Genomic DNA, 27,663 nt, shown 5'->3' with positions numbered 1-27,663 from the left:
TTGCCATAATGTTTAATCCACTGCAAACTGTAAAAACAAGATTTTTATATATTAAAAAAATTTACATTTTACAATTTTCTACATGCATGCACAAGATCTCAGCTCTGTAACCAAAAAAAGGAGGAAAAAGAAAGAAAGAAAGAAAAAAAGGAAAGAAAAGAAAGAGAAAGAAAAAAAGAAGAAAAGGGGGGAAGAAAAGGAATTTAAAAATCTAGATCCAACCATGGAAAATTCTAAATTACATTCTCACTTGGAAGAGATTCAAGAAGGCCCTTCCTTTTGCACACAGAAGAACAAATTACAACAATCACACATCAGAACAGAATCCATCAGTAGATGTTGTCCCACGAGGAGAACAGAGGGGGCAAGAGACTGACAGACACTAGGAACTGACAAGGCAGAGCAAGGCCCAACCAACAGGGCAAGCACAAACCCTGGAAACCAGACATTTGGAGTGAGGACCTCCCAGGATCCTGCCTCCTTGTCTTTATTAAATCAGGGTTTACAGTGGGAATGCTGTGGCTGGCTAGGACCAAAAGCAGAAGGGAAGAGATTCCAGAACTGGGAGGACATAAAATAAAAACAGAGCGAACAAAGACACTTATTTAGGAGAAACCAGGAAGGGACCGATGGGGATAGCGACAGAGTGGTGAGGTAGGTGAAGGACTTAGGCACGGTGTCCTGGCGTGGAGGGAAGAGAGGTAAGCACTCCAAGGTCGTGAAAACAAAGGCCAAGGAGCAGCGGGATGAGCTAGGACGCCTCACGGATGGAGAAGCGAGGACACTAAAGTAGGCCAGCACAGCATCCCCTGCGGTGATAGCGCTGGGCTGGGCAGGCACATTCCTCCAGTGGAAGAATAGAAACCAAGTGAGTGGTGGGACAAGATTGGTGGGGGAAACTGCTCAGAGGGACTGAGTCAGCCACCCACACACAGCGGTTCACAGCATGAAGACAACTTCCTATTCTGAAGAAGAAAAGACACACAGATACACACCTCTCTCTCTCTCTCTCTCTCTCTCTCTCTCTCTCTCTCTCTCTCTCTCACACACACACACACACACACACACACACACACAGAGCTATATTCTTGACAAGTCATCCGGACATTTTAAAAAACATAATAACCAAAGTAGACAAAGATACCACAGTTCTGACACAAAGGACCAAAACGCTATACCATTCTTAGTCACAGCCCTTAGTGCTTTGACAGAGAGTCGGGGAGACTTTTTTCTTTTTCATTTTAGGGAAAAGGAATGAAAATATCACAGTGATTAAAAAACATGGCAGGTTCTTAAAATAAACGCCCCTGCGCCCCTAACCTAGGGCATCAACTAAGATCCCAAATATTTTCCTTCTGCCCACCCCCACCCACTGCTTAAACCAACACCATACCCCATTCTTGCCCAAAAAGGCAGCGGTCCCCAATCACCATCCAGGCCCTGCTTTCCAGGATAGTGAGGTATTTATGTGACCCAAAAGGACTCCTTTGAAACCTGCTTTGAAAGAAAGAAAGAAAGAAAGGAAGGAAGGAAGGAAGGAAGGAAGGAAGGAAGGAAGGAAGGAAGGAAGGAAGGAAGGAGAAAAGGAAAGATACCTTCCCGTGACTCAAGTACAGATTTATTTCCCTGGAGTCTATCCAGGAACCTCTACCAGACGCCTAGGCTAACCTTGAGGCCCTGCCTAAGTCAGCTCCAAAAGCCCATTCCTGTGGGAACAGTAAGGGGTGGTTGGCTATGGATCCCACAGCCTCACATAGAGATCAATGGGTACCTCATCTCAGCGGACGGCAAACACCAGCAAAATTTCCAGGGAAGTGAAAGGCCTATGCAGGGGCTTTGGTAGTTATTTAAGAGACATGACCGACCCAGGGGCATTGCTCCGTCCCAGCCATCAGAATCATCTCCCACACGGACTCCTGGAAGGATGGATGTGGATATTTCCTGTTTCTACTTTCTTGTGATAAAAGATAATTTAAAGGTGTCTGATTTAAGGGCTTAAATTTGCTCTGAAAATATCCACTAGAGGGTTAATGAATCCTGCTCAAAATGAGCTTTCAATTACTGAGATTCAGATGTGGTGCAAAGGCTATGTTAGTTAAAATGGGGTGAGGAGCTAAGACCTACAAAAGGCAGGAATCCTGGTCCCTCACCCCAATATAGAGCCTAGAAAGCAAGGCAGGGAGAGAAGAGGATGGGACCCTGGAAGGCCATGGAAAAGAGACCCCTGAGGCAAAGAACCGGACTTAAGGCAGGGGATGAGAAGGAGCGGCTGGGCCCTCCCCTAAGAAGAGATGAGGCCACAGGTCTCTAGAGTTGGAAGTTAGCAGGACTGGGGTAGCTGGTGCAGAAAAGAAAAATGTCTTAGGCCATGGTCTTAGACCACATCTTAGGGTTGGTCAGGGTCTGCACATCATAAAGTCCCTACAGAAGTCAACATGCATCCTTCACGGGTAAGGGTGGAAACGAACTGCTCAGAGGGATAAGGGTCAGTGGTTCAGAGGGATAGGGGCCAGTGACAAGCATCTCTCCAACTTGAGGGGGTTGTCCTGCCCTTCCCCTTAGAAGTTGCCCAAAAAAGAAATACCGAACCTCCCCCACAGCCCTAGTAAAGTGGTCAAAGAGGTTTTCACCTCAATTTGCCTATGATCATGTGATCCCACAAGTCAGAAATAGCAATGAAGACTCCTGGGTGGGACTTCCCACTTGTTCTGTCTGTGCGTGGACCAGGAAAGTACAGCTGTAACAGCGGGAAGCAAGTTAACACGCAGGGAGAATCCTAACTCTGGGACTTGTCACAGGTCCAGCCCTGCCCAGGGACTCGGGGCTATGAGTGGGCACAGGGAACAGGGTTAGCTGCTGTCCCGCAAGAGTTTGGCACCATGGCTCTCTGGGGTCAAAGCTCTGCGCCCCCACTCCAGAGAAACCCTATTAGGACCACTGGAGAGCAGGGCTCTAAGAACTTAGGTTTGTTATGTGGAAGTTCAGGGTTAAGGTACAATCAAGAAGGTCCTGCGCCCTTTGAGAAGGGACTTCCATCCAGGGGACACTTTGGGAAAGAACAGGGTAAGAGGCACTGTTTCCTGCAGAGCCTGGAGTGATACAAACTTGGGGGGGGGAGGCAGGGTGGTTCCCAAATATTGTTAAAGCAAGGTGGTCTCTCCAGATTTACATGGGAAAACTGAGGAAGAGGGGTGGAGACCAGATACAGGATAAGTTAATTCAAGTAAAAAAACAAAACAAAACAAAAACAAGAGCAAGAGGAAGTAGGGCAGCAGAAATGTGGCAGGGCCGGAGCCCCAAGCCAAGCCCACTCTGCAGGAGCCCCCCCCACATCCCCCCCTGCCCTGCTACTGCTGTAGAGTCACACAGAGGTCTCCGACTGCAGCCGCATGACAAACTTGTGAGACTTGGGATCCACAAATTCCTCAGAGAGTTTGAAGAATGGCACCTTCTTGGTGCTCACCACCAGGCTGAAGTCCTGGCGTTTTAAGAGGAAAACGATGCCGTCCTTAAGCCCGTTGGTCACCGGCTCCTCGCTCACCAATGTCCACTGTTTGGCCAGCCACCGTTCCTTGTGGTACTGGATGGTGGGTCCAGCTGCCAAATATCGCTCCAGGAAAGCCTGAGGAGGAGAAAAGACACTGCCTGGGCATCTCTATCACCCGCCCATCCTTCATCCTCTGCCACACAGCTTTCAAGGGCAGCCATGATGTTCTGAGCTCATTCTATACACATGAACAAGTATCTTCAAATGTGTGAGCAAAAGAGAGCCTGCGAGAAGCTTAATATTCAGATGAGGAGGATAGCATGCACAGAGGTGAGAGTGCTCCAGTCAGGACCAGAACTCACTCTGTTCCCTGCACCAGGCTGCGTCCCAGGCAACTTGACCCTCATTCTTCCTTCTTTCTTCCTCCCCTTCCATACAGCTTATATGATTAGAGCCATGTAGGTCTGCACACAGACAGAAGAGGGCCAATCAAAGATATACATGCAACAGAGTGTGTGTGTGTGTATGTGCGTGTGTGTGTATGTGCGTGCGTGCGTGCGTGCATGCGTGTGTGTTGTGCTAGTAATTGAAATCAAGAACTCAGGCCTGCTCTAGCACTGAGCTACATCCCCAGCCTCTTTAGCACCCACTCACCAAAGAAGGCTCTGAGAAAGCCATTCTAGGAAGCTGGCAACTGGGTTGAGGCAAGCAATGGCTAAAAGTAAGCACAGGCAGAAAGCTTACTTGGAGGCCGAAGGGTCAGGAGGGTAAAGGTGAGACTTGGAAATGTAGAAATTCCAGAGCCTTATGAAGAAGAGCAACAGGCCTCTGACATCCCCCCAAATGGTTCAGAAGCCTACCCTTGCCTCCTCCACTCCACACAGACAGGTTAGGTGGAGTGGGGACGAGAAAAGAGATTACAGAAAAGAAGTGAGGAAGAGGCAAAGAGAGGGAAGGTGAGTGAAGGAAGAGCAGCCATGAACAAAGGGAACCGGAAGCTGGACCCAGAGGAAGGGCTCAAGGCGGCAGGCCTACCTTGGGCGTCATGTCATGAGTGATGCAGAACTCCAGGTGCTGTAGGATGCTCTCCATGGTATGGTAAGGCTGCTGCTTGGTGGTCCGGAGGTACTTCTGCATAGCACGGGCCATGGAGGCAAAGATGGCTTGGGCTGCTTCCCGGGGATCCATCACCTCCCTGGGGTTCTTCTGCTCCTCTTCCTGCAGCCGCTTAATGTGAGTGAAGGCCTCCTCCACAGCCACCACAAGCCTGGGGACAGGCAGTAGCTGAGGCAGATGCCCACTGCGGCCCCACCCTCCACCTACTGGCTTTAACTGCTGCAGTCAGAGCAAGGTCAGGCATCCCTGCTCTCTCTAGTCCTAGAAGCCCATTTGGAGCCAAGTGCTTGGGGATTAAGAGATGGGGGGGCAGGCAGGTGATGTTTTCTCACAGGCAACAATAAACAGTTGTAGAACTCAGTGGACTCAGACTAGAGTTCTAAAGTGAACAGGCCTGGCATCAAATCCAGAAAGACACCTAAGAACTATGTTACTGAAAATGCCAAGTATCCCACCATACCCTAGGAAAAGTCTCCACACCACACCACACTATACTATGTAAGAAAATTAATAGATATGAGTAAAGGGAAATGGCTCATTATCATCATTATTATTTATTTATCGTTATCATCATCATTTATTATTACCATCAAAGTTATTTATGTGTATGTAGGCATGCATATGTCTTCTGTGGAGGTTTGAGAAATCCCTTCTTTTTCTAACATACGGATTCTGGGGATTGAACTCAGATCATCAGGCTTGGCAGCAAGACTTTGCTCCTGGCCCTAGAAATGTGGTTTCTGTTCAGCCACAGTGGGAGAGGCGGTGCTGACACTTGACTGGGACCAGAGTAGGGGAAGGGGGAGAAAACACAGACACAACATGGGACATCTACAGTAGCTAAAGCTGTATCTACTATACAACGAACTGCTATCTAAAATACACAAGGAATTCACTACAGATCAGGAAGGAAAATGTAAACTCTTTAAAATAATGAATAAAAGAGGAGGCTGGTAAGAGAGCTCAGCCAGGAGAGGGACTTGCCACCAAGTCTGACACCTGAGTTCTATCCCTGGACTTACATGGTGGAGGAACAAAACCCACGTGCAAAAATTGTCCTCTAACCTCCATATGAACTCTGAAGTGTGCATGGCCACACAGACACATAAATAAATAAATGCAACTATTTAATTACTGACAAGGGAGCCAGGAAAGATGACATATTCCTATAATCCCAGTACTTGGTAAGCAGAGGCAGAAGAATCACAGGTTCCAGACCAGGCTGGTCTACAGTGAGATTCTATCTCAAAAAACTAAGTACACTCAAATAAAATCAGACCAAGGAAGTAAAGGATTCATATGAAACCTGAAGGACACTAGGCAAGTAGAGATACAAACTGAACACTAATAAGGAGCTAGAGAGGACGGCTCGGTGGTTAAGCAAACCCATTGTTCTGGCATAGGACCCAGGTTCAGTTCCTAGCACTCACATGACGGTTCACAGCTGCAAGTAACTCCAGGTCCAAGGGATCCCATGTCCTTTTCTACCTCCCTGGACAGCATGCACACACATGGTATTCATACATGGAGGCAAAACACTAATACACATAAAATAATCTTTTTGTGTGTTTGTCCATCGTCTCGTTCTCCCCTCCCCCAATCCGGTGTCAGCACCACCTGTCCCACTGTGGCCGAATAGAAATGTCATTTTCAGAGCCAGGAGTAAAGGCTCTTGCTGGCAAGTCTGATGACTTGAGTTCGATCCCTAGAACTGGAACTGGAGTTACAGACAGCAGTGAGCTGTCATGTGGGTGATGGGAACTGAACCTGGATCCTCTGGAACAGCGTCAGTGCTCTTGATCACTGAGTCATCAATCCAGCCCCTAAAATATTTTTTTTAGTTTTTAAAAATAAATAAAACATTAAAAAGATGCTTCTTCATCAAGATGGAAAAAACTATAATCCTAACACTGGACAGCAAGTCAGGGGCTGGTGCAGGACAACTGTCTATATTCTGTCAATTATGTTTTAAATAAACACTAATTGGTCAGTAGCCAGGCAGGAAGTATAGGTGGGACAACCAGACAGGAAGTAGAGGCGGGTCAATAAGAACAGGAGAATTCTGGGAAGAGGGAAGCTCCCTCTGCAATCCTGTCCAGGCACAGAAGAAGCAAGGTGTGACTATGCTGCTGAAAAAGGTACTGAGCCATGTGGCTAACACCCATAAGAATAATGGGCTAATGTAAGTTATAAGAGTTAATAAGAAGCCTGAGCTAACAGGCCCATCAGTTTATCATTAATATAGACCTCTATGTGATTTCTTTGGGACTTAACGACTGTGGGAACCGGGCAGGACAGAAACCTCAGACAACAAGGGGCATCCTATGAACCACAGCGCAGCAATAACATGCAATGAGGGGGACACATAGGTGAACCTCAAAACACACTACAGAGGAAGAAAAATCAGTTTAGCAGAGGGCCTGGATGAGTTTGAAGTCAGCCTGTCTGCATAATGAGTTCCAGGCCAGTCAAGGCTACAAAGATGATTTTATCTCAAAAAAACAAACAAAAAAGTCAGTTAACACTAATATCACAGAGCCACACAAGCCAACACATCATTTGTTCAAAAACACAGATTCTAAGGACCTCAAGCCAGACTCAAGTATATGAGAAAAGACTGTGAAGGAACTATGACCCCAGGTGGTAACAGCTGAGGACAGCGAGGAGCGTCGTACCCACTAAGTCTAAAAACTGAAACAAAACCCTTGACCTGAAAGTAGGAATGACCAGAAGTGATAAGACAAGAAAGAATGTGAGGCCTGGATCCCAGAATCCAGACACCTGGGGACCTTCCATGAGCTCAGGATGGAACTCTGGGCTAGTACATGCCTTTGTCTGCAGGTCTCCTTTCTGGACATCCTTATGCCTCCTTACGTTTCTTGGTAAAGTTTCTTTAGAAAAAAGATCTTTTTGTTTCAGGTGAACCAGAGTTTCTACCAGCTACAAGCAAGGTAATGGGGAGAAGAAAAAAACCCGTATGCCAAGAGGGACAGCGGCCGTGATACCCAAGACCCTAATCGGGAAATAGCAAAAGGGCCTTCACTGGTTTCTTTCCAACAAGTGCCATTTCCAAGACAACAGGCAATGTCATAGAAGTAGAGCTGGTGGTCTTTGCTCTCCGGGGGACACCAAGCTACATTAAGACCAAGACTGGGCTCTCTCTGCCCTGAAGCCTACAGATGGGAAGTGGGTGGAAGGCAGGGTGGATGTTCCAGTCCTATATTTCTGCTCCTCTCTTCTCCAGTGAAATCCTAGAAGTTTCAGCCGGAACCTGGTAGCAGCAGATACTGAGAAAGAGTCTTCAGACATGGTTTAAGTTCTTATGACAAAGGGAGACATAAAGACAGCATTTAAGAATTTACCAAATGAGGTCAGGCGTGGTGGAACACGCCTTTAATCCCAGCTCTTGAAAGTAAGATATCATCAGATCTCTGTGAGTTTGGGGCCAGCCTGAACTACATAGTGAGTTTCAGGGCAGCTAGGGCTACATAGTAAGGCCCTGTCTCAACAAAACAAACAAACAAACAAAAAATCAAAGTCTATGTCCTATACTTTGAATCTCAACACCAGGGAAACAGAGATGACAGATCCCTGGCATCTGATGGCCAGCCAGCTTAATTTAACCTACTTGGTGAGCTCCAAAGCGAGGAAGATACCATCTCAAAACACAAAGTGGATGAAACCTGAGGAACAATAGCCCAGACTGTCGTCTGACCTTCACATGCATGCACACACAAATATATACACACACACAAATAATAAATAATGAACAGACAAACAAACAAATAAATAATCTGTTGAGGCCTGAAAACCACTTTTCCCTGTAGATAGCAAAATTTAGAAAGAGCAATCTCCTGTTAGAAAAAACTGGAACCTGTTGGAGTTTCATGACATGAAAGTGATCCCATCAAAAGCCAGGGAACTTGGAAGAGAAGCCCGGGCTCAGATGAGAGCCACACAGATTTATCCTTCAAGGTCAAAGCAGATGGTCCAGCAAACCCGAACCTGACCCACGGAACAGAGCAATAATAAATGCACTGTTTTACAGCTGCTGAGTCTGTGGCAATCAACCACGGAAGCACTAGAAAATGACTACGCAAACCTGTATCATCACTGCTCTACCCCCAGTGGGTCTACGCCTCCTATGCTTCCTCTCCCCAGTCCATCCCAGAGGCTCGCCCTCCCCATCCTCCCGGCTCTTCCCTTCCTTAGGGTACTCGCCAGGCCCCTGAACTCACGGCCAGTACCCACCTGGCCCTGCGCTTCCGCACTCTGCGCTCATGCTCGGCTTCCTCGTAGTAGTACTCATTGTGACTGTTGTCCCGCCTCCGTGCCGCTGCCGCAATCACAGCCCTTGACTGGCCAGTGGAGTTATTGGTGCTGTTTTCTGCACAGGAGCAGGATGGAGGAGATGGTCAAAAAAAACAAAAGAACAAAGATAGCCTCCGCACTTTGCTGGAGCTCTGGGAAAATGCCTGACACATCCAAAGGATACGCCCCCACCACCCAGCAATGCCTCCCAGTCCCAGCCCTCCTGGCTACCTCTGGAAGAAGCTGCAGGAAAGCAACCAGGAAGGCATTGGAAGGGCAGAAGTCCTGCATATATGCCTCCCGAGGCAGGAGACTTTGCAGCTCAGGGCCGAAGGGTAGAGACCAGGGGTATGAGAAGACACAGGTGCTAAACCAGGGGACACACCGTAGCATAAAAAGGATCAGCAGCTAAGACCAGCTACCTGAAGTCAAGGGAAATGACAGAACAGAGGGGGCTGGGACACAGGCCAGAGAAAGGAAAAGGCAAGGGAAGTAGCTTGGAGTCCTGTTTAGGAAGAGGCCGGGAGGGGCGGAGGAGCAGGGCCGCTCACCCTCTCCGAGAGAATACACCTTGAAGCCAGACACTTTCTTGGCCAGGACGGACTTGGGCAGGTTGAGGAGGGCGGGGTTGTAGACAGGGAAGTCATGGTAATACTTCTCCAGGATCCACACTGCCACTCGCTGGATGCTGTTGGGGAGACGGCAGGAGGGGAGGGAGAAGGGACAGACAAGGGGCGCAGGGGAAGGGACACATCAGGGCAGGTCGGCAGGGCTGGAGAGGACACATGACAGGGACAAGCTGCTTCCAGGAAGCCTGGCTCAAGCCTGAGGTCTACTTACCAGGCCCCTAACCTTTCCCAAGACTGGGTCTCCTAGTCATTTCCTACCATGCTGAAGCCCAGGGGTAAATAGGGCCCAGCCAGAGGTCTCCTCATCCCCCTCGAACATTCTCCCAAGGTTACTGACAGGACCTGGGAGGTGCCACTGATGCTCCGCACAGCCAGGGGGAGGGAGGGAGTCATCCTGCCCATAAGCCTGGTAGGAGGCAGCCCATCCTCTGACCAGTTCATCTCGCTGACTACTTGCAGGAAGCTGTGCCTCCAAGAAAAGGTTAGAAACCTCCTGTTGCTACCCCGTATCTCTCTCTCCTTTGGTCCATCCTCCCCTAAGACTCCTGATTTTGAACTGCCTATCCCTCGCAGTTCACAACTCCCACAGGCATCTTGCCCACGGGTCTCCATATGACTTTGCCATCAGGTTGAAAATATCCCTTCCATCCAGCCCCTCCCATCCATCGCTTACTGTTCCCACCACCACACTCTTCCCCTCCCCCCAAGACCTTTCAGGTCTCATCTTCGTCCTATGCATTGTCCCACCTACTGCCACGCACCCATACCTGAGATGGCCGACATTGTAGAAGCGGCTGGCCCCGTCCGTCGACCGCACGACCTTAAGCGTGAACTGGGGCTGGAGTTGGCGCAACTCCAGCAGAACTACAGCCAGGTAGTGCACGAAGAGTAGGGCGTCCACTAGCGAAACAGCAAACTGAACCACGCCCTGGTAGCTGCGCTCCCGCGCATCCAAGATGCGCACGCCGTAGAAGAGCCAGTAGGAGATAACGAGCAGGAAGACGAGCACCATGAGCAGGGCGCGTAACACGAAGACTCGGGGCAACGAGGCCTTGGGCCGGCGGAAGAACAGAGCCCAGCTGCCCAAGAGCAAGATGAGCAGCTTGAAGGCCACGGAGATGAAGAGGCCCTCACACGCTGTCCCACACGGCTCCAGCTCCTCCCGCCACAGTAGTGGAGGCAGAAGCAGGAAAGCCAGCGGGGTGAGGAAAGAGAGGAGCGCCAGAGTGGCCCCTGCTGCCACGCCCAAGTGGCGTGAACAGTCCAGCGGCACACTGTCCTCCATGTCCTTGGCGATGCGCGTGAGGTCATCGTGGGAGATACTGTGCTCGGAGGTGCCTGTGACCACCGTTGTTGTCTCTCCCCAGTTGTCATCCTACAGTCGGGAAGGGGACGAAGGAGAAAAGATAAGCAGAGAAGACAGAGGCGCACAGGAGAAAGGAGACAGCAGAAAGAAGGGGAATCAACAAATACACCGTCATCGGAGGATGCTGAGCTCCACCATGCGCCCGTCTTGTTGCTGCAGGAATTGCAATATAAAACCCAAATCCTCGGGGAGCTGCACAGAGACTGGGGAGGGAAACGCCACGTATGCAGCGATGACCCTCAGAAAACAAACCACAGGACAACTGCCAAGGGAACAGCTTGGGACGGTGACAATGACCCAGGGGCAGGCTTGCCAGGCAAAACAGGCAGTTTCCAGAGAGTGATAGGACCCGAGCTGACCCCCCCAGCAGCGGGTGACATGCAAAAGCTCTTCTGAATTAGTGGTTCCCAACCCCAGCTGCACACATTAGAATCACCCTGGGGAGCTTGGAAAACATACCAATTATGCAAAGTGAGATCTGCTTGTCAACCTTTTTTTAAAACAGTCCCGAGATGATTATAATGTTCAGCCAAGATTGGGAACTCTGAACTAAATGATCTCCAGGGGCTGCTAGTCAGAACACTCTGTGGACCAGCAGAGCAGCAGTCACCTGGGAGCATGTGAGAAACGCAGAACCACAGGTCCACCCCACATTTACCAAGGCACAGTCTGCACTTCAACAAGATGCCCAGGAACTGTTTCAACTTAGAGTTCTCCTAAGTTTCTTACAGCTCTTGCAGAAGACCACAATTTCAACAGAAGCCAGAGACAGACATTCAGGGCAGAGATTCAGAGGGCTGAGGATCCAAGCACAGGGGCTTGGAAGTGCCTGGGAAGGGGAAGTCAAAAGCCACTTGTGCAGGCCATGTGGCAATGCCAGGCTAAGCAACAGACATCTATCCCGGTCAAGTGAGGTAATGCATAACTACGATTCCAGCGTAGAGGAGGTTGAAGCTGGAGGATCGTGTCAGCTCAAGATTAGCCTGGGTCACAGATCAAGACAGTCTCAAAGAGGGAAGAAAAAAAAAAAGCCAGGGGCTTTTACATGCCTGTAATCCTATCACTTGGGGAAGTGGAGGAAGAACTATGAGAGGGTCAAAGCCATCCTCAATTATATTAGTGAGTTCAAGGCCAGCCTGAGCTCGGGAGACCTCATCTTTTGAAAAAGCCGTCTATTCTTCAACCATGAGCAGCTACTGCGGTGTTCCCACAAGGGATAAAGGGAGACAAGACGGCCGGCGAGTGATCTAAATAGGATGTGGGAAACACACTGCAGACTCAGGGGTCACCATGGGTGACCTCAGGTCACTCGGGATCTCTGGGAAGCTAGTGCGGCTGGGTGGCCATCTGAACAATCATGGTTTTGGTCTGTGGAGGTAAGCAGTGGACAGGCTGGGTGCCTCAGGTACTCTCCAGAGTGTGAGCTGCCCACATCCGCTTCTCTGCAGTGGCCAGAGACCATCCTCCAAAGAAGTCCCAGGACACCAGGACTTCCAGTACCCACAATTCACTTCCTGGACAGCCTGGGCATATGGAGTCATACCCTGAAGCCCAGGGGATGCAGGCCACAGGACCGAGTCACACAGTGCAGTGAAGGGGGGTGGCCTAGAAGGGCCAGTGACTAGAGGGCTGAGGAATCTCCTCTCCCAAGGAGGGGGGAAGAACCCAAACTGAATGTAGAAAGTAGAAGCTCTGGCAACTGTTGGCCGTGGGGGTGGAACCACACCCTCACCCGGTGACCCCAGAAACACTGTCTACCCTCTCAAGGATCAAGGCCTAGGGAACCCCACCCCATCAGGAGTGATCAAGATCACTTCAAAAATCTATGAAGCTTGGTATCATGGAAAGAAATGAGCTTCCAATGTCAGACAGGTCTGCCCCCCGTCCCCTTTTCGAGGAAAAAGAAGCTAAGAGTCTCAACTTCCTAAGAAGGAAGTTCAGGAATAAGAAGATTTGGGCAATCTCTGTCACTGCAAACCCTGTTGCTCCTCAATTCCAGGACTGTATTCCGGACCCAGAGAGTGCAATGAACCAGAAGTTAGAACAGGAACAACAGTTCCCTCCGTCCTGGAGAAATCTTTTCCAAGGTACCTTCCTTAACTGCTCAGCCTCTCCTCTCTCCCTAGGACCTAGGTGATGCCATTTCCACATCCTGACAGCAGAGGGCGCAAACCTGAGACTCAAGGGAAACCTGTGGTCTACCCACCAAGACTGCTGCCCTCCTACTCCAACCTGCACCAGCCTGCCAGACTAACTGGAGCCTCAGAGGAGCGGCCCATTTCTCCTTATTCAGCTAAACCCCCTCCACCGCTTGAGAAAGGGTAGTTTTCCACTAAAATTCCCTGAATTCCAACAGGGCTCCACCTTGGAACCCTAAACTAAGGAAGGGAATAGTAGCACACAGCTGTAACCCGGACACCTGGGAGTCGAGACACGAGCGTACCATTTTAAAAGCAGTCTGGGGACCAGGGATAGTGGCGCACACCTTTAATCCAGCACTCGGGGCAGAGGCAGGCGGATCTCTTTGAGCTGGATGCTAGCTTCGGCTACACTGTGAGGCCCTGTCTCACAACCATAACAACAAAACAAAAGAAAACCTAAGACCAGTCTGGGCTACATAATGAGTTCAAGTCTAGCCTGGGTTACAAAAAGAGACCTTGTCTTGAAAAACAAATGAAAAGATTCCCTTCTGGATCCTGTAACTGTCCCAGGAGACCAGATATTTATCTTGGCCCTTCCCTTGCCTAGTGGAGCCCCGACCTCCCTCAAGGGATCAGAAAATGTCAGCTCTAAACCATCTTACTCCTAATGCTCACCCGCTCATCTCCCCTCGTGGACTCATTGTCCAGCAGGGGCTCTCCTGGAGCCTGGATCGTCACTGATTTATCTCCACGGCTCCCATCCCGGCTCTTAGAGCGGTGTCGGTCCCGGCGGTCCCTGCAGCAAGAAGTCGGAGAAACAGGAACAAAAGGTCAAGAGGGGATCTTAAAGATCCTTTCAGGAGACCCCTACCCTGCCCACCTCTCTACCAGCCGGACCCTCCCCACCATTCAGCCGGACACACCTGTGCTTTCTGGAACTGCGGGAATGGCCCGACTTGTAAGAGTAGCCCGAGTACTGGGACTCGGTGTCCATGGCGTCTGAACGCCGTGCCTTGTAGCGCTCCAGGGTCGCGGGCTGGAGCCTCTTGGGGGGCCCCACAGCCACCTCCTTTAGCACAGGCTTCTTCAGGCCAAGAGGCACCTTTAGGAAGTCAACTGTCACCCTGAGGGACTCTATTTTGCTGGACGAGTGGGCTTATCTCAGAGAAATTCAAGCGGCGACACCTAAGGAGATAAAGCAGTTGCTTAGGGGTAGCCTGGATTCCCCCATGGGTGAAGACACAAAAGAAAACCATGCCCAAATGTCACCAGAAGCTTAGGTAAACCCAGACACAACCTGAGAATACCTCATTTTTGGTTCCTGTTCTGTTCAATAGACTCAGCTCCTCCTGCTCCGCCAGCTAGAAAAATCCTTCACCCACGGTGTGCCCAGTATTCAGGGCGGGGGAAATACTGGCACAGGCTCCGAGGGCAAGAAGGACACCCCGAATAACCCAGCTTGGATGCCCCATTGGGAAGAATCAAAGCAGTACTTTCCTATTCTCAGCCAGGAAGACAGAGACTTAGAGACACATGGACATATGTACAAACTCACAAACATAATATCTCTCTCTCTCTCTCTCTCTCTCTCTCTCTCTCTCTCTCTCTCTCTCTCTCTCTGTCATTGATGGGTGGATGGAGGAAGTAGCCTGACAGCAGAAAACAAACAGAAGCATCCTCCAAACACCTGAAATCTCTGGACAAGCAAGATCCAAATCTATCCCCACTTTGGGCTGGTGGGCAGCCTCCTTTATCTACACTGCACAACTCTGCAGCAGAGGATGGTATCTCCTCCCCGAATCTCTAAGCACCACCCATCCTTCAGAGCCCAGCCCCAGCTCTCACAAAAGTCCCAGCTACTCTAGCAACTAGGGCCATCTTCTCCACTGATGCTGGCAACACTAACTTAAGTCATCACCTTGCCCTGAGAACTTCCTGTCTTCACTCAGTGATTGAGCAAACCTCTCTAACGCACCTACTTTGAACTATATACTTTGCTATGCCCTGGGTACTGTGGTGTAACTGACTCTGAGTTTATAGTCTGGGGAAAGATGTACGCTAAGCAACTAGGCCAATAAATACAAGCAGCCATGTCAGTGTGGTGGAGCTTGGCCGACAACAGGCAAAGGTATCAGGGACCGAACCCTGTGTTCTAAGCAGGCATTCTACCACTGAGCTAGCTACATTTCCAGCCCCATGGAGATGGTTTAAACTGAGTGTCTGGAAACATTGGAAAACAACACTTAAATGGATGCTGAAGAAAGGAAGGAAAAGCTCCAGGAGGGGAAGAAGTAACACCACATCAGGGAAAGTCAAGTCAAAAGTGCTCGTGAATTTAAGGCACAACCACCACACAGCTGAGGACAAGAGAGGAAGACAGAAGCAGCGGGCGGCAAGTGAAGAGGTCGGGTTTTATTCTAAGGTTATCAGGAGACTATTTTGCTGTGCAGATTTGGGTTGGAAAGAAGAAGCAGCAGAAACGGAGATATCAGTGAGGAGGGTCCACGGCAGGAAGACTTGGCTGCCAGAACCAAGAAGGAGGAAAGAAATGGACTCCCAGAACCAACCAGACCTGGTGAAAGGCTGGCTGAGGGGGTGAGGAGCAACAAAAACACCTAATCAAGCACATAAAATAAGTAAGTAAAACGTAATCAAAATAAATAAAAACAAACAAACCTAGCCTGAGCAAGGGAGAAGGTGCTGAGTCTCTGGTAAGGCAGATTATTAGAAGACAGGGTTGGGGGACACTGTTTCTGAAGAATTCTGTGTGGAGAGAAGGGCTGTGAGGACTATTCCCCACGCATTGAAGGTCATGCCTATGAGGAACTGGACAGTTTGGCATTCAAGGAACTGGAGTCTGAGCTGGATGTAGGGGCCACAAGCAAGAGACACTGCACTGAGCTCAGGAGAAAACTTCATAATTACATGCAAGAAATGGAAGGGAAGGTGTCCAGCATAGAGGTTTAAAAGGAGAGTCCAGAGGTCAGTAGAGTGTAATCTCAAGGCAACCGATAAGACAAGTGGACTTCCAGGGAGGAATAAACACAACCAGGTCCGACACCACTGAGAAGCCCAGTTTTACGCACTCAAACAGACTTGCTTTGTGGAGTAACCTTTTTTCCAACCACTTTAAATCACCAACAAGTGGAGAACGCGCAGATTAAGTCATACATATTCGCAGACATCTCCCCTCCTGTGGGTACAGGGCAAGTAACCGATACCCACCTAGTAAACGAACACGCTTCAGGGAAACTGCCACTGCAGGGAGATAAGCATCAATGTGAAATCTATTCATTTCTCCGCCTAACAGAGTCACGTGGAAGCGATCCATGAGCCAGTGATATCAATACCCCCACATCAAAGCACTGTGCGATAGAGACATACTTTGGGACAAATATAATTCAACCCGAACCTGAACCTCTCTAAACAGAACCATAAACAGGGCCCGTCCCATGCTCATCCCTCTGCCTGCAAATCACATGTTGGAGTTCTCCACCCCTCCCCAGGGACCCACTCTACTGGTTTACTCCACCATGTGGCTCAGACAGTCGCGGCCACATCACTTTTTGATGTGGTTCCCACCTATTCTTTCTAGTTCTCCTCTTAAACACTGAACTTTGCCAGGAGGCTCTGAAACCAGCAGATTAGGGGAAGGGGGTGAAATAAAAGGACAAAGAAATGCCATGGATTAGATCCAGACAGACACTAGAGCCCTCTCCTTCGCCACCCCCATCCCCGAATACCTACACTCTATCTGCCAGAGCCAACAGCAGAAAGAGCCTGGATTTACACAAAGACCTGGCTTTAAAGGCTCCCTCTCCCATTGCTGAGCTGTCTTAACTGTGGGCAAATTACTAACCTTTTTGTGCTAGTTGGCCTGGTGGGCCCTGGTAAAATGAGGTGATGATACCTCCTTCATGGGGTAGCTGCAAGGAACACGGGGATGGAAGGAGTGCTTTTATACGCTGTACAGCTACTAACAGTTAAGCAATTAATAAGCTCTCAAACTCCAGTCCCCAACCACTTCCTCTGAAACTAGGGAAGGCGATGGTATAAATAAATTGTACGACTAAATAAAGAACTCGTTCGCACACACACATCCCAAACAGACCCACTACTTCAAACACACCCAGATGTGAGGTGAAGCCGCTGTTTCCCCTACAGATAAATGTCAAGCCAGACAGGGTACCAGCCATCTCCCAAGTCTTTGTTCTGAGTCACTTAGCCTGGATCCACTCCCTTCCTCACTAGCAAAAGGCAAACCCCGCAGCCCTAGAATACAGAGGGCTCCCCAAAATGCAACAAAACGTGCTCCTTCCTCAACTACCAAACACAGAGGGCACAAAGGACCACTTCTGAAGCCTTTGCCTGCTGTCCCTTTGGGTACCCAAGGGAGCTAGCTAATCACAGCATTGGGAAGGGATGAAAGGTAGGCAAAAATATGGGCAGATGATCCCCCCCCCTTACTTAATTGGTCTCAAGGATCAGGTTTGGAGGGTCTCCCGGGTGGGCAGTGTTCCCAGGAAACAAGGTGGGGGAGGGGATCAGTGGATGAGATCAACAAGTAGAAATGTCAGAGCGATGAAAAGACAGGAGAGAAGTCTGGACTTGGCACAGGGCAGAGAGCTGTACCCAGCTGAGGGGCAGAGGGTAGGAGGCTGTAAAAAGGGAATATGCCCCACTGTTTTTCAACTCACCCCCCCCCCCACTCCTCAAGACACAAATACAGGCACCTCGTCCCCTACTCAAACCAGCCATGGATTATCTGGGGTTAAAAGGAGGCCAAGGAGGAGAGGGAGAGAGCAAAGAGAGCCCCACACAAAAAGGAGACCCTTCTCCCCTCCAAAGGCCTTTCAGAAATAAAATTAATGGAATGTGTCTCAGTATCACCCCAAGGGAATTGGGGGGGGAGGGCTGAGGGGAATGTGGGGGCTTTTGTCCCGGCTGCCCAGCTTCTCCCACATTGATCACCATAGCAACCAAAGCCCCCTGTTGCCTAGGTGATGGCAGCCAGGTCCTGGAACCCATACCCAGCATCCAAAGCGAGAAAGGTTATAGAGGTGGGAGAATGGAACAGAGGAGAGAACGGGGTTTCTCCTCTGGCAGCCCCAGCTTTTGTCTAAGCTTGGGATCGCGTTTCTTCAAGAAACAATTGGAGGCCTCTAGAAAAAAAAAAATAAACTGAAAACTTGGCAAGAGGGCCCTGGGGTACATGGTACGTGAGTAGATATGGGTGCCGGGTAAATACAGACCAGGACAAAACGACCCTTCCTCATTCACCACTCACAGGAACAGCTGAGTGTCAGCTGAGTGTTCTGCGTGTGCGCACACGTGCACACACACACAGGCACCCCACATGTGGCAGGTGCTCAGGACAACAACCAGGCATGGGAACCTATGGTCACCACCTCCTTCTGCCACTGCAGTAGCCCCGGCCTTTAGACCCAGCATGGGGACATGAGGCAAAACACAGCGAGGACACATCTAGGAAGAATCAGAGAGCCTGGGTGACTCAGCCAGAGAAAGATAGGGAAGGGACAGATGCCCAGTGCACACCTCAGAAGCAGCGTGCTTCGTCTATACCCATATGACAGGGTTGGAAGTAGCCGGCCTGCGGGGTGGAGGTACCTGTTCCTGAGGACAGGAAAGTTCCTGAGGACAAGAAGCTAAAAGTGCTGCTTAGACAGAAGTCTGTCTCTAGGAGAGCACATTCCCCCTTCCCAGCCAGGGACCAGGAGGTCTCCTGAAGAGGCATCCATCTGTGGGAGCTTGCCCATTACAGCCTTCTGATTTCTACACAAGAGTCACAGTCGTCCTGTATCTGGCCTGGCCCCACTTCTGCACCACAGCCCGTAGAGAGGTGAGGGACTCCTAGGTAGCTCTCACAAGTGCTGAGTGCCTACTTTGGAGGTGGGGGTTTACTGATTAGCTATCTGGCCGGAAGCGGAGCACCTAGTCATAAGGCTCATCATCAAGAGGCAGAGAGAAGGTTTAGAGGTTCCTTTGGTCCTTACCACACTATCCCTTGAATGTCTGAGATGCGTCCAAACAGGTGGCCTGTCAGGCAATAGTAGAGACTCAAGGCTTTTGATGTGGGTGAAAATACAGACACCTAACTCGGATCTCTGAAGAAAGGGGTAGAGCTCTCTGATTCTGCCCTCGTCTCTCCTACACCGGGAGACAGTGAACTGACCCACAATTCTCTCAGCTACTGCAAGCATTAGCTGAATGGTAACTCGGAGCCCTAAAACCAACCGAGTTTTACAGTAAGGCCCAATGAAGGGAAAGAAATGGCTGGCCAGTGGTCACTACTTCCATGACAGCCGATTCTGGCCTCTTACTGCTGGGAAAATTTCTCTTGAAGAGCAATCAGATTCTTCTGCGAGCCTCCCTCTTGCCCTTTCAACAGACAACACTAAAAGAAGCTGAGGGAAGGAGATATGCTGACTCCTGCCTTGAGCCTTCCCATCAGTGAAAACGATCAGAGGTCAGGCAGGCCTAAACCCAATAGCAAAGAATCCCTACGTAACCAGCCACGGCTCCAAAGAGCGTCAGCACACCTTCATTCCTCCGCATCCAGTCTTGGACATGGGCAAGCCTCCCATTCCAAGAGGCTCATGCCAGGTCCTTCCCATCACAGAAAGAACCAAGGCACAGAATGGGCGAGGACCACCCTCAGCCTAAAAATGGGCTCCAGACTCACTCTTTTAAGTAGTCGGAATAGACCCAGTGACTCTAGTGACCCAAGAGGCCAAGAAGGCAGCTGGATCTCAGGGGGCCCAGTGGGAAGGCTACAAGACCAGGTGCCCAGGAGCTGGCACCAGGTGCCCCACCCCCGGACTGCTAACCAAGCACTCTCCTAGGAGGGCCAGACATGAGCTCACCATCCTCACAGCCCCAGGGTGGGGGAAGGAGCCTTCCCCTCGCAGGGGAGGGGCAGAGGAGCAGGGAAGGGCCCACAGATGGGCTTCTACCAGGGTACAAGATACTAACTAGGAAGGAAGGTGCTAGAAAGCAGAGCCACGCCCCTTTCCACCTTCTGTAATTTCCCTCGATGTAAAGGAGATCAGTGTGGAGGATACCCTCCAAACCCAGACAAACACCGACACACACACACACACACGCCCATACATTCTAGTTCCCCTTCTGAAACCTGGAATGGTTCCTGCCTGCCCCACCCAGCTCCACCCACCCTGGCTAGGCAGGTTCTGTAGAGACCTGTTCTGCTCTCTCTGGCACCCCTACCCCCACCCGGCTCTCAGAGTCCCTACCCCCAATCCAGCACGCATACAAACACACACACACAGCCCATAGCATCCCATTCTTCAGTTTCTCCTAGACTCATCCCTGGTCAATCTCGAGCAGAATGTTGAGGGGTGAACATTCCCTTTGGCATCTTTCCCGGGTTGAGGCTATAGGGAGAGAGAGAGAGGACACAGAACTTGTACGGAGGCAACCAGGACTAAAATGCCAGGATGCTCTAGTTAATTTTCACCACCCACAGGGCTTTGAGCTGCTGCCTCCCAGGTTGTGGCAAAAGAGGCCCCTCCCCACATGCCAGGTGAGGTGTGGACAGACTAAGGAGGAAAAACGGAAGGACAAGAGGAAGGAGGTGAGCTGTGCTGACCCACAGGCCCACTCCCCCACACATGGTCATACTAAATGCCATCTTGAAGATATCCTAAGGAGGCCTCAACTGTCCCTGACCCCAAGAGACCTCGACGCCTGCTCACTCAAACCCTGCCTCAAGGCAGGAAGAGTTATTTAGGAAGGGGAAGTCAGCCAACCTCAGGCTGGCAATGTCGACCAGGAGCGCTGAGACGTGGGGAAGGAGTGTGGGGGAAGAAACATATGGGACACTGTGGGTGAAGGCCGATTGTATGGGGAAGCAGTAGAGTGAGCCTCAAGGTGTGAGACACAGTGTGTGTGTTGGGGGGGCGGGTAGGCCTGAGGTTCTCCATAAAACCTCCTCCACCCACCTCAGCCCAGGGCCACTCATATCGAGGAACACTGAGCAGGCCGAAAGGCCTGAGTTCTAACCAGCCTCCGCCCTCCTGACAACACCCACCTCCCTCATCCGAGATTCAGATTCTGGCTCTTTCTAAAGATGATCAACTCCCCCATCCTTATATCTGCCACTTCCATTCCTGGAGTAGAGCAGGTGACAAAATATGTGTTTCTGTTCACACTTGGCTGTTTTCTGAGTTACCACATCACGCGTCAGGCTCAGCACCTGTTTCTGCCTGACCTCCTCCGCTTATCCTAAAAAGCTAGAGCCCCCATTCACAAACCCCCTCTTGTCTTCCGTCGAGGCCAAGGGAGCCAGGCGCCAGTGAAAGCAGAACCTGAGGACGTACAGTAACGACTGTGGGAAAATCCTATGACAAGGATGGCAAGATCTCCTCCACACAAGACTCCATGAGCTACGGTAGCGAAGCTTATTCTCTTGGCTGAGCGCCTGCTCCACACAAAAGGGAAGAGCTTCAGCTCCAACAGGAGTCCTGCCATGGCTTAGACAATGAGGTGCCCACCCCCAGAAAAAGCCTGGGTTTCTCCAATAAGGCCCCATCTGGTTCTCATCCTTAGAAGGTGTCTCTACTCATCAGGCTATATGGACTCGAGTTAGCTTTCCAAGGGGGAAGAGGAATTAGTCACGTTCAAGATTAAAGCCAAGAAGGAGCAATCAGATAAAATTGGGATGACAGCGCAGACACGACAAGAGCACTTTGAGAAAAGGAAGACCAAAGAGCACAGAAATTACAGAGATCAAGCCCAGCCTTTAGGGGCTACGCCATCTTGAAGACTTCCTTGCCTTCTCTAAGCTTATTTTCCTGGCTGTAAAATGGGGACAATAGTTTTCCATATAATGTATCTAGTAAGTCAAAGAAGCTGTAATATACAAGATGCTCCATCAGGCCAGATACAACAGTCACATGTTTTTGTGATCCAAGCACTTCAGAGACAGAGGCAGGCAGACCTATGTGAGTCTGAGACCAATCTGGTCTATAAAGAAAGTTTCAGGCTAGTCAGGACCACACAGTGAGTGAGACCCTGTTTCAAAAAACAAAAGATAGCTAGACCTATAGATGATAGATTAAAAACTGATGCTCAGTGAAATGTGTTTCCCAGCTCTTTTAGGTACCGGATAGTCAATCCTTCGACTTCTTTTCCTCTAACCTCATTATAAAAAATAGATTCCACTCAGAATAAGGAGGATGCAGAGGTGGTTCCTCCCCAACATGGGCCTCAGCCAGAACTAATCCTACTGTGATCCATTTCCTCGGGAGCTCTTGGGTCCCCAGCTTCTCTCTTCTGCTCCTCCCTCTTCTTCAGTGAGGTCAGGCCTAGGATCCAATGTCTTGCCACTCTTCTCCAGTCTCTCATCCTAGCTACTCATCAATGGGAAGAGGAAGGAGACCCCAAGGCTCCTGCCCCTCTCCAGCCCCCCAGCTACTGCCTACTCGCCCCTGTTAGGGCCCCACCCTGATTACCAGGATAGCCTCAGTGCTGCTGATTCCAAGCTTGCTTCTCCCAAGCCCATCCCCAGCTGTCTTGTCTGTAATTACCAACCTTGCCAGGGGCATCAGACTGGCAATGCAACAGCTCATTTCCAAAGGGTCCCACCACAGAAGACTCTGCCTCCCACTCTGCACCACGCAGAAGGGAGAATAAAAGAGATGAAAAGTTCTGTCCAGGTCACTGTTGAGAAAGTGACAAACGGCTGTCGAAGACCAAACACGATAGAGCCCATCACATCTCTCCTATCAAAATCACACGCAACACAGGACTACCCACCTGTAGAGGGCAAAAGGCTTCAGGTCAACTCAGAGAGAGAGGAAATTGATTGGAGGCAAAGCAGGAAGACAATTCGCACAGGGATGAGAGCAGAAGCGCACAGGGCACAGGTGGGAGCTTCGAGGAGAGAGGAGGAAACAGTAAGTTAAAAAGAAAAAGACCTGAGAAGAGACAAGACTATCATCCCAGTCTCTCTCCCTGAGGCAGCCACCTCTACCAACAAACACCACAGACAGGAAAGAAAAGGGATCGTTAATTTTGTTTTATAGCTAGGGAAACTGAGACCAAATCCTCACTTCGTACTTCAAGATCCAGCAGGACCAAACACCACAGTCCTTCCTGCTCATGCTCAGCCTCTACCAGCAAGCCCTCCTCAGTTCTCTCCATCTTTCTTCCTTTGAAAAACTGCCAAGGGCCAGGCGTGGTGGCACAGGACTGAGCCAGAGAGGCAAGCAGATCTCTACGAGTTCCAGGTCAGCAAAGATAAAAAGCAAGACTTTACAGATAGATAGATAGATAGATAGATAGATAGATAGATAGATAGATAGATAGATAGATAGATAGATAGATAGATGATAGAGAGAGGATAGTGAGAGATAAATGGGATCTTCTAAGAAATATGTGCGTAGTAGAATATTACTAAGCCATAAAAAGGAGCGATGTACATACATGCTGCCACATGACTAAGCCTTTCAAACATGTTCAGTGGAGGAATCCAGACATAAAATGACGAAATTTGGAGGAAATAGCCAGAGCAGGTAACTCCACAGAAACAGACTGCATGTTAGGGGTGGCCAAGAACTGAAAAAGAGGGCATTGGGAACTTAGTGTGCCTGCAGTTCCTTCAGGACTAGCAATAATGTCCCACAACTCGACAGAAATGGCTGCAGAGTATTGTGTGTGTGCACAAAACTCCACTCTCTTTAATGTTCATTTCATGTTAACTTCTAAAACTCCAGCGGCCAACACATCTCCTTCAGGAACCTTGCCCAATACTCCACCTCAGAACCAAACTCTATGCTGCAAAGGCCTCCAGAATACACCTCCATCCGGCACTCAGGGGCTTACGGGGATCGACATGTTCAAGCATGCTTCCCCTGTGAACAGTGTCTTCTTCACCCTTCCATCCCCCGTGCTTCTCACAACACCTAGCAGAAAGTGGACTGCACTGACTGTGATCTGCCAGGGGAGAGCACAAAGCAAGCTAGTTCACTCCCCTGCCCCACTGCCCGGACCTCCATCGCTTACAACAGCCATGGATTAAAATTCAAGCCACACCAGCCAGGACTTACTAAGTCATTTCCCCTGTGCCTGGCACTGAGGAGCATACTCTTCCCAGGTTATTTCACTTGGTCCTCATGAACCTAAGAGGTGGGACTTTATCATCAAGCCATGTAACAGGTGAGGCTTTACAAAACTTATCCGTTTTGTCTGAGGTCACAGAATCAGGCAAAGCTAAAAGTTAAGAGCAAATTGTCAACAGGGGAGAGAGGTCACAGCACCAGGAGGGGGACTTGGGATTCCTTGTGGATGGGTTCAGAGTGGCCATGGAGGATGGTGTCTTAGAACACCTAGGCGGCTAAGGAATGGAACTTAATTACATGCATCCGGTCACATTGCTCTTAGACTAAGTGAAACTGTCTGACTCTTCCTTTTGTCTCATAGTGTGGGAACCAGCAAAAGAGAAAACCAGAGTCCTTAAAGCTCAGAAGGAACGAAGGGCCAGGGAAAGGGGGATCTCCCTCCTCACGTCCTACAAGAAGGTGAGGGAGCACAGGAAGAGAAAGGAAGGCAGCCCTGTAGGAATTAGAGAAAGTAGAAAGCAGGACCAAGACAATAGAGAAGGAGGGGCCAATGTGGCCACTGGTTTCCAGTCTGGAAGTACTTTCTGAAATGGCACTTCCTATTGTCTAACCACAATTCCTCCTGCTTGGAGGGCAACTCCTACTGGTGGTGAGCATAAACTGAGCAAATAAGGTATGCCAAAAAGTCAGGCACTTTGGACACAAGTGCTTTGCAGGTTTGGGGAAAAACATCTGATTGGTGTCTGATTTTAAGAAATAGAGCAGTGAGGTGGGGAAGGGGACATCTAATCTTTTCCTAGCCTGCTCCTCTTCCTAGTCCAACATTTTCTAAACCTCTCCACTCTTTCCAAAGGCTTTATGAAGGGTAGGGAGCTCTGAGGGCTAAAGATGGAACATTCCAACTGCACATGCCCATTAGAGACCAACATTCCAGTTGCAATTACCCAGGGACTCTAATGGGCCCCTGTCTTAAAACCGGTGACCCCGCCTAACTAACCTCTGGCAGCAAGTGGGAAATGGTTGAGAATGTGCAGCTGGGAACAAGACTTGGGTCCCAGAGGAGACGACCACCCCGGTCTTCCTTTCACCCCAAAGGAGAATGAACAAGAGCAAAGAGAGAAAGAAAGGAGGTAGCCGCTGCTACTCCTCAGAGAAGAGATGTTCCCCTCATGGTCTCTGACTTCCCACCCACTCTCATAATGATGAAGGCAGACCCTTCCCACCATGTGGACAATCTGGCCCCTGGCACGATCAGCGCCACCACACACACACACACGAACTCACACACAGACACATTCACACAGAAACACAAACACAAGCACACGTGTACATATGAACTCACGCATTCACACATATGTGCACACACACAAACATGTACACACATGTACACACACACAAGGCTTCTCATCAAGAAACTACAGGACACACACTCGGACACCTGCAGAAACTCCCAGAGAAGCACCCCATGTCCCTTTCTCAACCCTGTGCCTCCCTACCAGGTCTCATGCTGTGTGCATGTTTCTTCTCACCCCCCAGCACACACACACACACACACACACACACACACGTCTCTGGATCCTAAAGGTAGGGCAGAGTTGGAGGGCTCTGAAGTAGTCACCTTCAAGACAGCTTTCCAAGAAAGCTGTGGCCTCAGAGAAGAACTGGGGCAGAGAAGCCAAGCATGTGGCCTCAAAGAACACTAGAGCCCAGCCTAGAACAGTGGGGAAGATCGCTACTCTTATTTGTGTCCTTGAATCCTTGAACCCCAAAATTCCTTAGGACTACAGAGCCCCTCCACCTCTCCTGAGCCTATTCCCCACTCCCTTACAATACACACCATCTTCCAAAAAAGTCTACCTTCCCAAATACGCACCACCTCATAAAGCTCACTACCCCCCAAATGCACAATCCCCATGAGGGTCTCAGATCCTCAAGACACTACCCTTGAATCTAGGCAGAGCCATTCAAATCCTGCGGATAGCCTTCCCTGTGGGCTTTTGGCCAGGAAAATCTGCCTGCAGAGACAAGAGGTACCCCCAAAACATACTCAAAAATACACACCCTAGCAAAGGCAGGCACACACATTGACATCTACCCATCAGTACAGGTTACTCACGAGAGCACAGATTCACACACACACACACACACACACATACCCGTTCCCACCACACCGGTGCCCACACAACTATCCACTTATACCACCCATTCTGCTCTTATAAACCCATTTTTTCTAATACCTACCCACCTCTTTCCTATAAGCCCCTCTCTCAGCACATACACAGATACACACCCCTTCCCTAGAGTATACACACAAATACATACCAAACACACAGCAGATATGTGGCCAGCTCTCTCTCTCTCTCTCTCTCTCTCTCTCTCTCTCTCTCTAGAGAGAGAGAGAGAGAGAGAGAGAGAGAGAGAGAGAGAACCATCTACAACCCAGGGCCCACCTGCAGGAACACGCAGCACGTCAAGGCGTGCACACACACACAAAAACAAAGAATCATACATACTGATCCCCCAATCAACCCTTTAAAACTCACTAACGCAGTGTCCAAGCCCTTCGATGAGTAAATAGGAGGAGGGAGAGATGATGTCGTTTCCCACAACCCACCCAGAAACACATTCCCCGGTATCGCTGCAAGTCCCATCCTTGGGTCTCTCTCTCTCTCTCTCTCTCTCTCTCTCTCTCTCTCTCTCTCTCTCTCTCTCTCACACACACACACACACACACACACACACACACACACTGCTGTCCAGGGCCATCTCTCAGGGATCCACTCTACACCATGTACATAGAGTTCATGAACCTGCCCCTTCCCTCCCGACATTTCAAAGGTGTATATGCAGCCCTACATACCTTTAGCTTCCAACACCTCCAGCCTCCGATCCTTCCACGGCCTCTACCACCACCTCCAACACACGCTTCCCAATCCCCAGCTTCAATGGGCTCTCTGGGGATCGTTCAAGCGCCCGACCCGGGCCCCCAGCCCAGGAAAGTCCCCGGCTCTTAAGGCCTGGGCTCCGCCCCTTCCCCACGAACCCTTTCCCCTCCCCAAAGTTGGGGGTACTCCGCTGGGTAGTAGAGAACAGACCGGAAGGGGGTTGCCTCGAGCCCCCCTTCCCCCAGAAGCCACCCCGCTTTCTCCAGGGCCGGGCGCTCCCTGATCCTTTGCATGATCTCCTTTTTTTCTGCTGCTTTCTTTCTTTCTTTTTTTCTTTTTTTGCAAACTTTGCCCGCGCCCCCGCGGCCCGCCACTCACCCGCCGCTGCGAACAGTCGGCTGGACTGGGCGCACGCCCCGCTCCGCTCCGCGCCTTTGTATCCGCAGCGCACCGGGTCGCTCCGAACTCAGCGCTCCAGGACCGGCAGCGCGGCCGATGGGGGTTGTTGAGGGGGGCTCCTGAGGTCGTTCACCCCGGCTCCGTCCCAGACCACTCGCCTCTTTCCCCGTCGAGGCCCCGGGGGCAGGGGGCCGGGGGAACTGCAGGGCGCTCAGGCTCCCATGGCGGGA

At 50.3% G+C, this 27,663-nt stretch overlaps 1 protein-coding gene across 2 annotated transcripts; it reads right to left on the bottom strand.

Moving 5' to 3' along the window:
- Nucleotides 1–27,663, bottom strand: Vangl2 (VANGL planar cell polarity protein 2). 2 transcript variants are annotated; one of them, XM_057770846.1, is made up of 9 exons: nt 26,693–26,791; nt 22,846–22,962; nt 13,974–14,235; nt 13,726–13,846; nt 10,311–10,918; nt 9,466–9,602; nt 8,855–8,990; nt 4,523–4,754; nt 1–3,622 (listed from the first exon to the last, which is right to left on the bottom strand). In XM_057770846.1, the coding sequence occupies exons 3-9, from the start codon at nt 14,042–14,044 to the stop codon at nt 3,362–3,364; spliced, it is 1,566 nt and encodes a 521-aa protein (XP_057626829.1). In that variant the 5' UTR covers nt 14,045–14,235; nt 22,846–22,962; nt 26,693–26,791; the 3' UTR covers nt 1–3,361. The 2 variants fall into 2 exon arrangements, with proteins under 2 accessions (XP_057626829.1, XP_057626828.1); XM_057770845.1 differs by lacking the exons at nt 22,846–22,962; nt 26,693–26,791 and adding an exon at nt 27,413–27,663.

Source organism: Chionomys nivalis, chromosome 5, assembly GCF_950005125.1.
Source record: "Chionomys nivalis chromosome 5, mChiNiv1.1, whole genome shotgun sequence".
Classification (NCBI taxonomy): Eukaryota; Metazoa; Chordata; class Mammalia; order Rodentia; family Cricetidae; genus Chionomys; species Chionomys nivalis.
This window is presented reverse-complemented; position numbering and strand designations above follow the sequence as displayed.

Coding starts and splice junctions, on each gene's coding strand:
- Vangl2 (XM_057770845.1), bottom strand. CDS start 14,044: ATGGACACCGAGTCCCAGTACTCGGGCTACTCTTACAAGTCGGGCCAT. Junction 8,991..9,465: donor GGTGTATTCTCTCGGAGAGG/GTGAGCGGCCCT, acceptor GCTCCTGTGCAG/AAAACAGCACCAATAACTCC. Junction 3,623..4,522: donor CTCATGACATGACGCCCAAG/GTAGGCCTGCCG, acceptor TCTCCTCCTCAG/GCTTTCCTGGAGCGATATTT.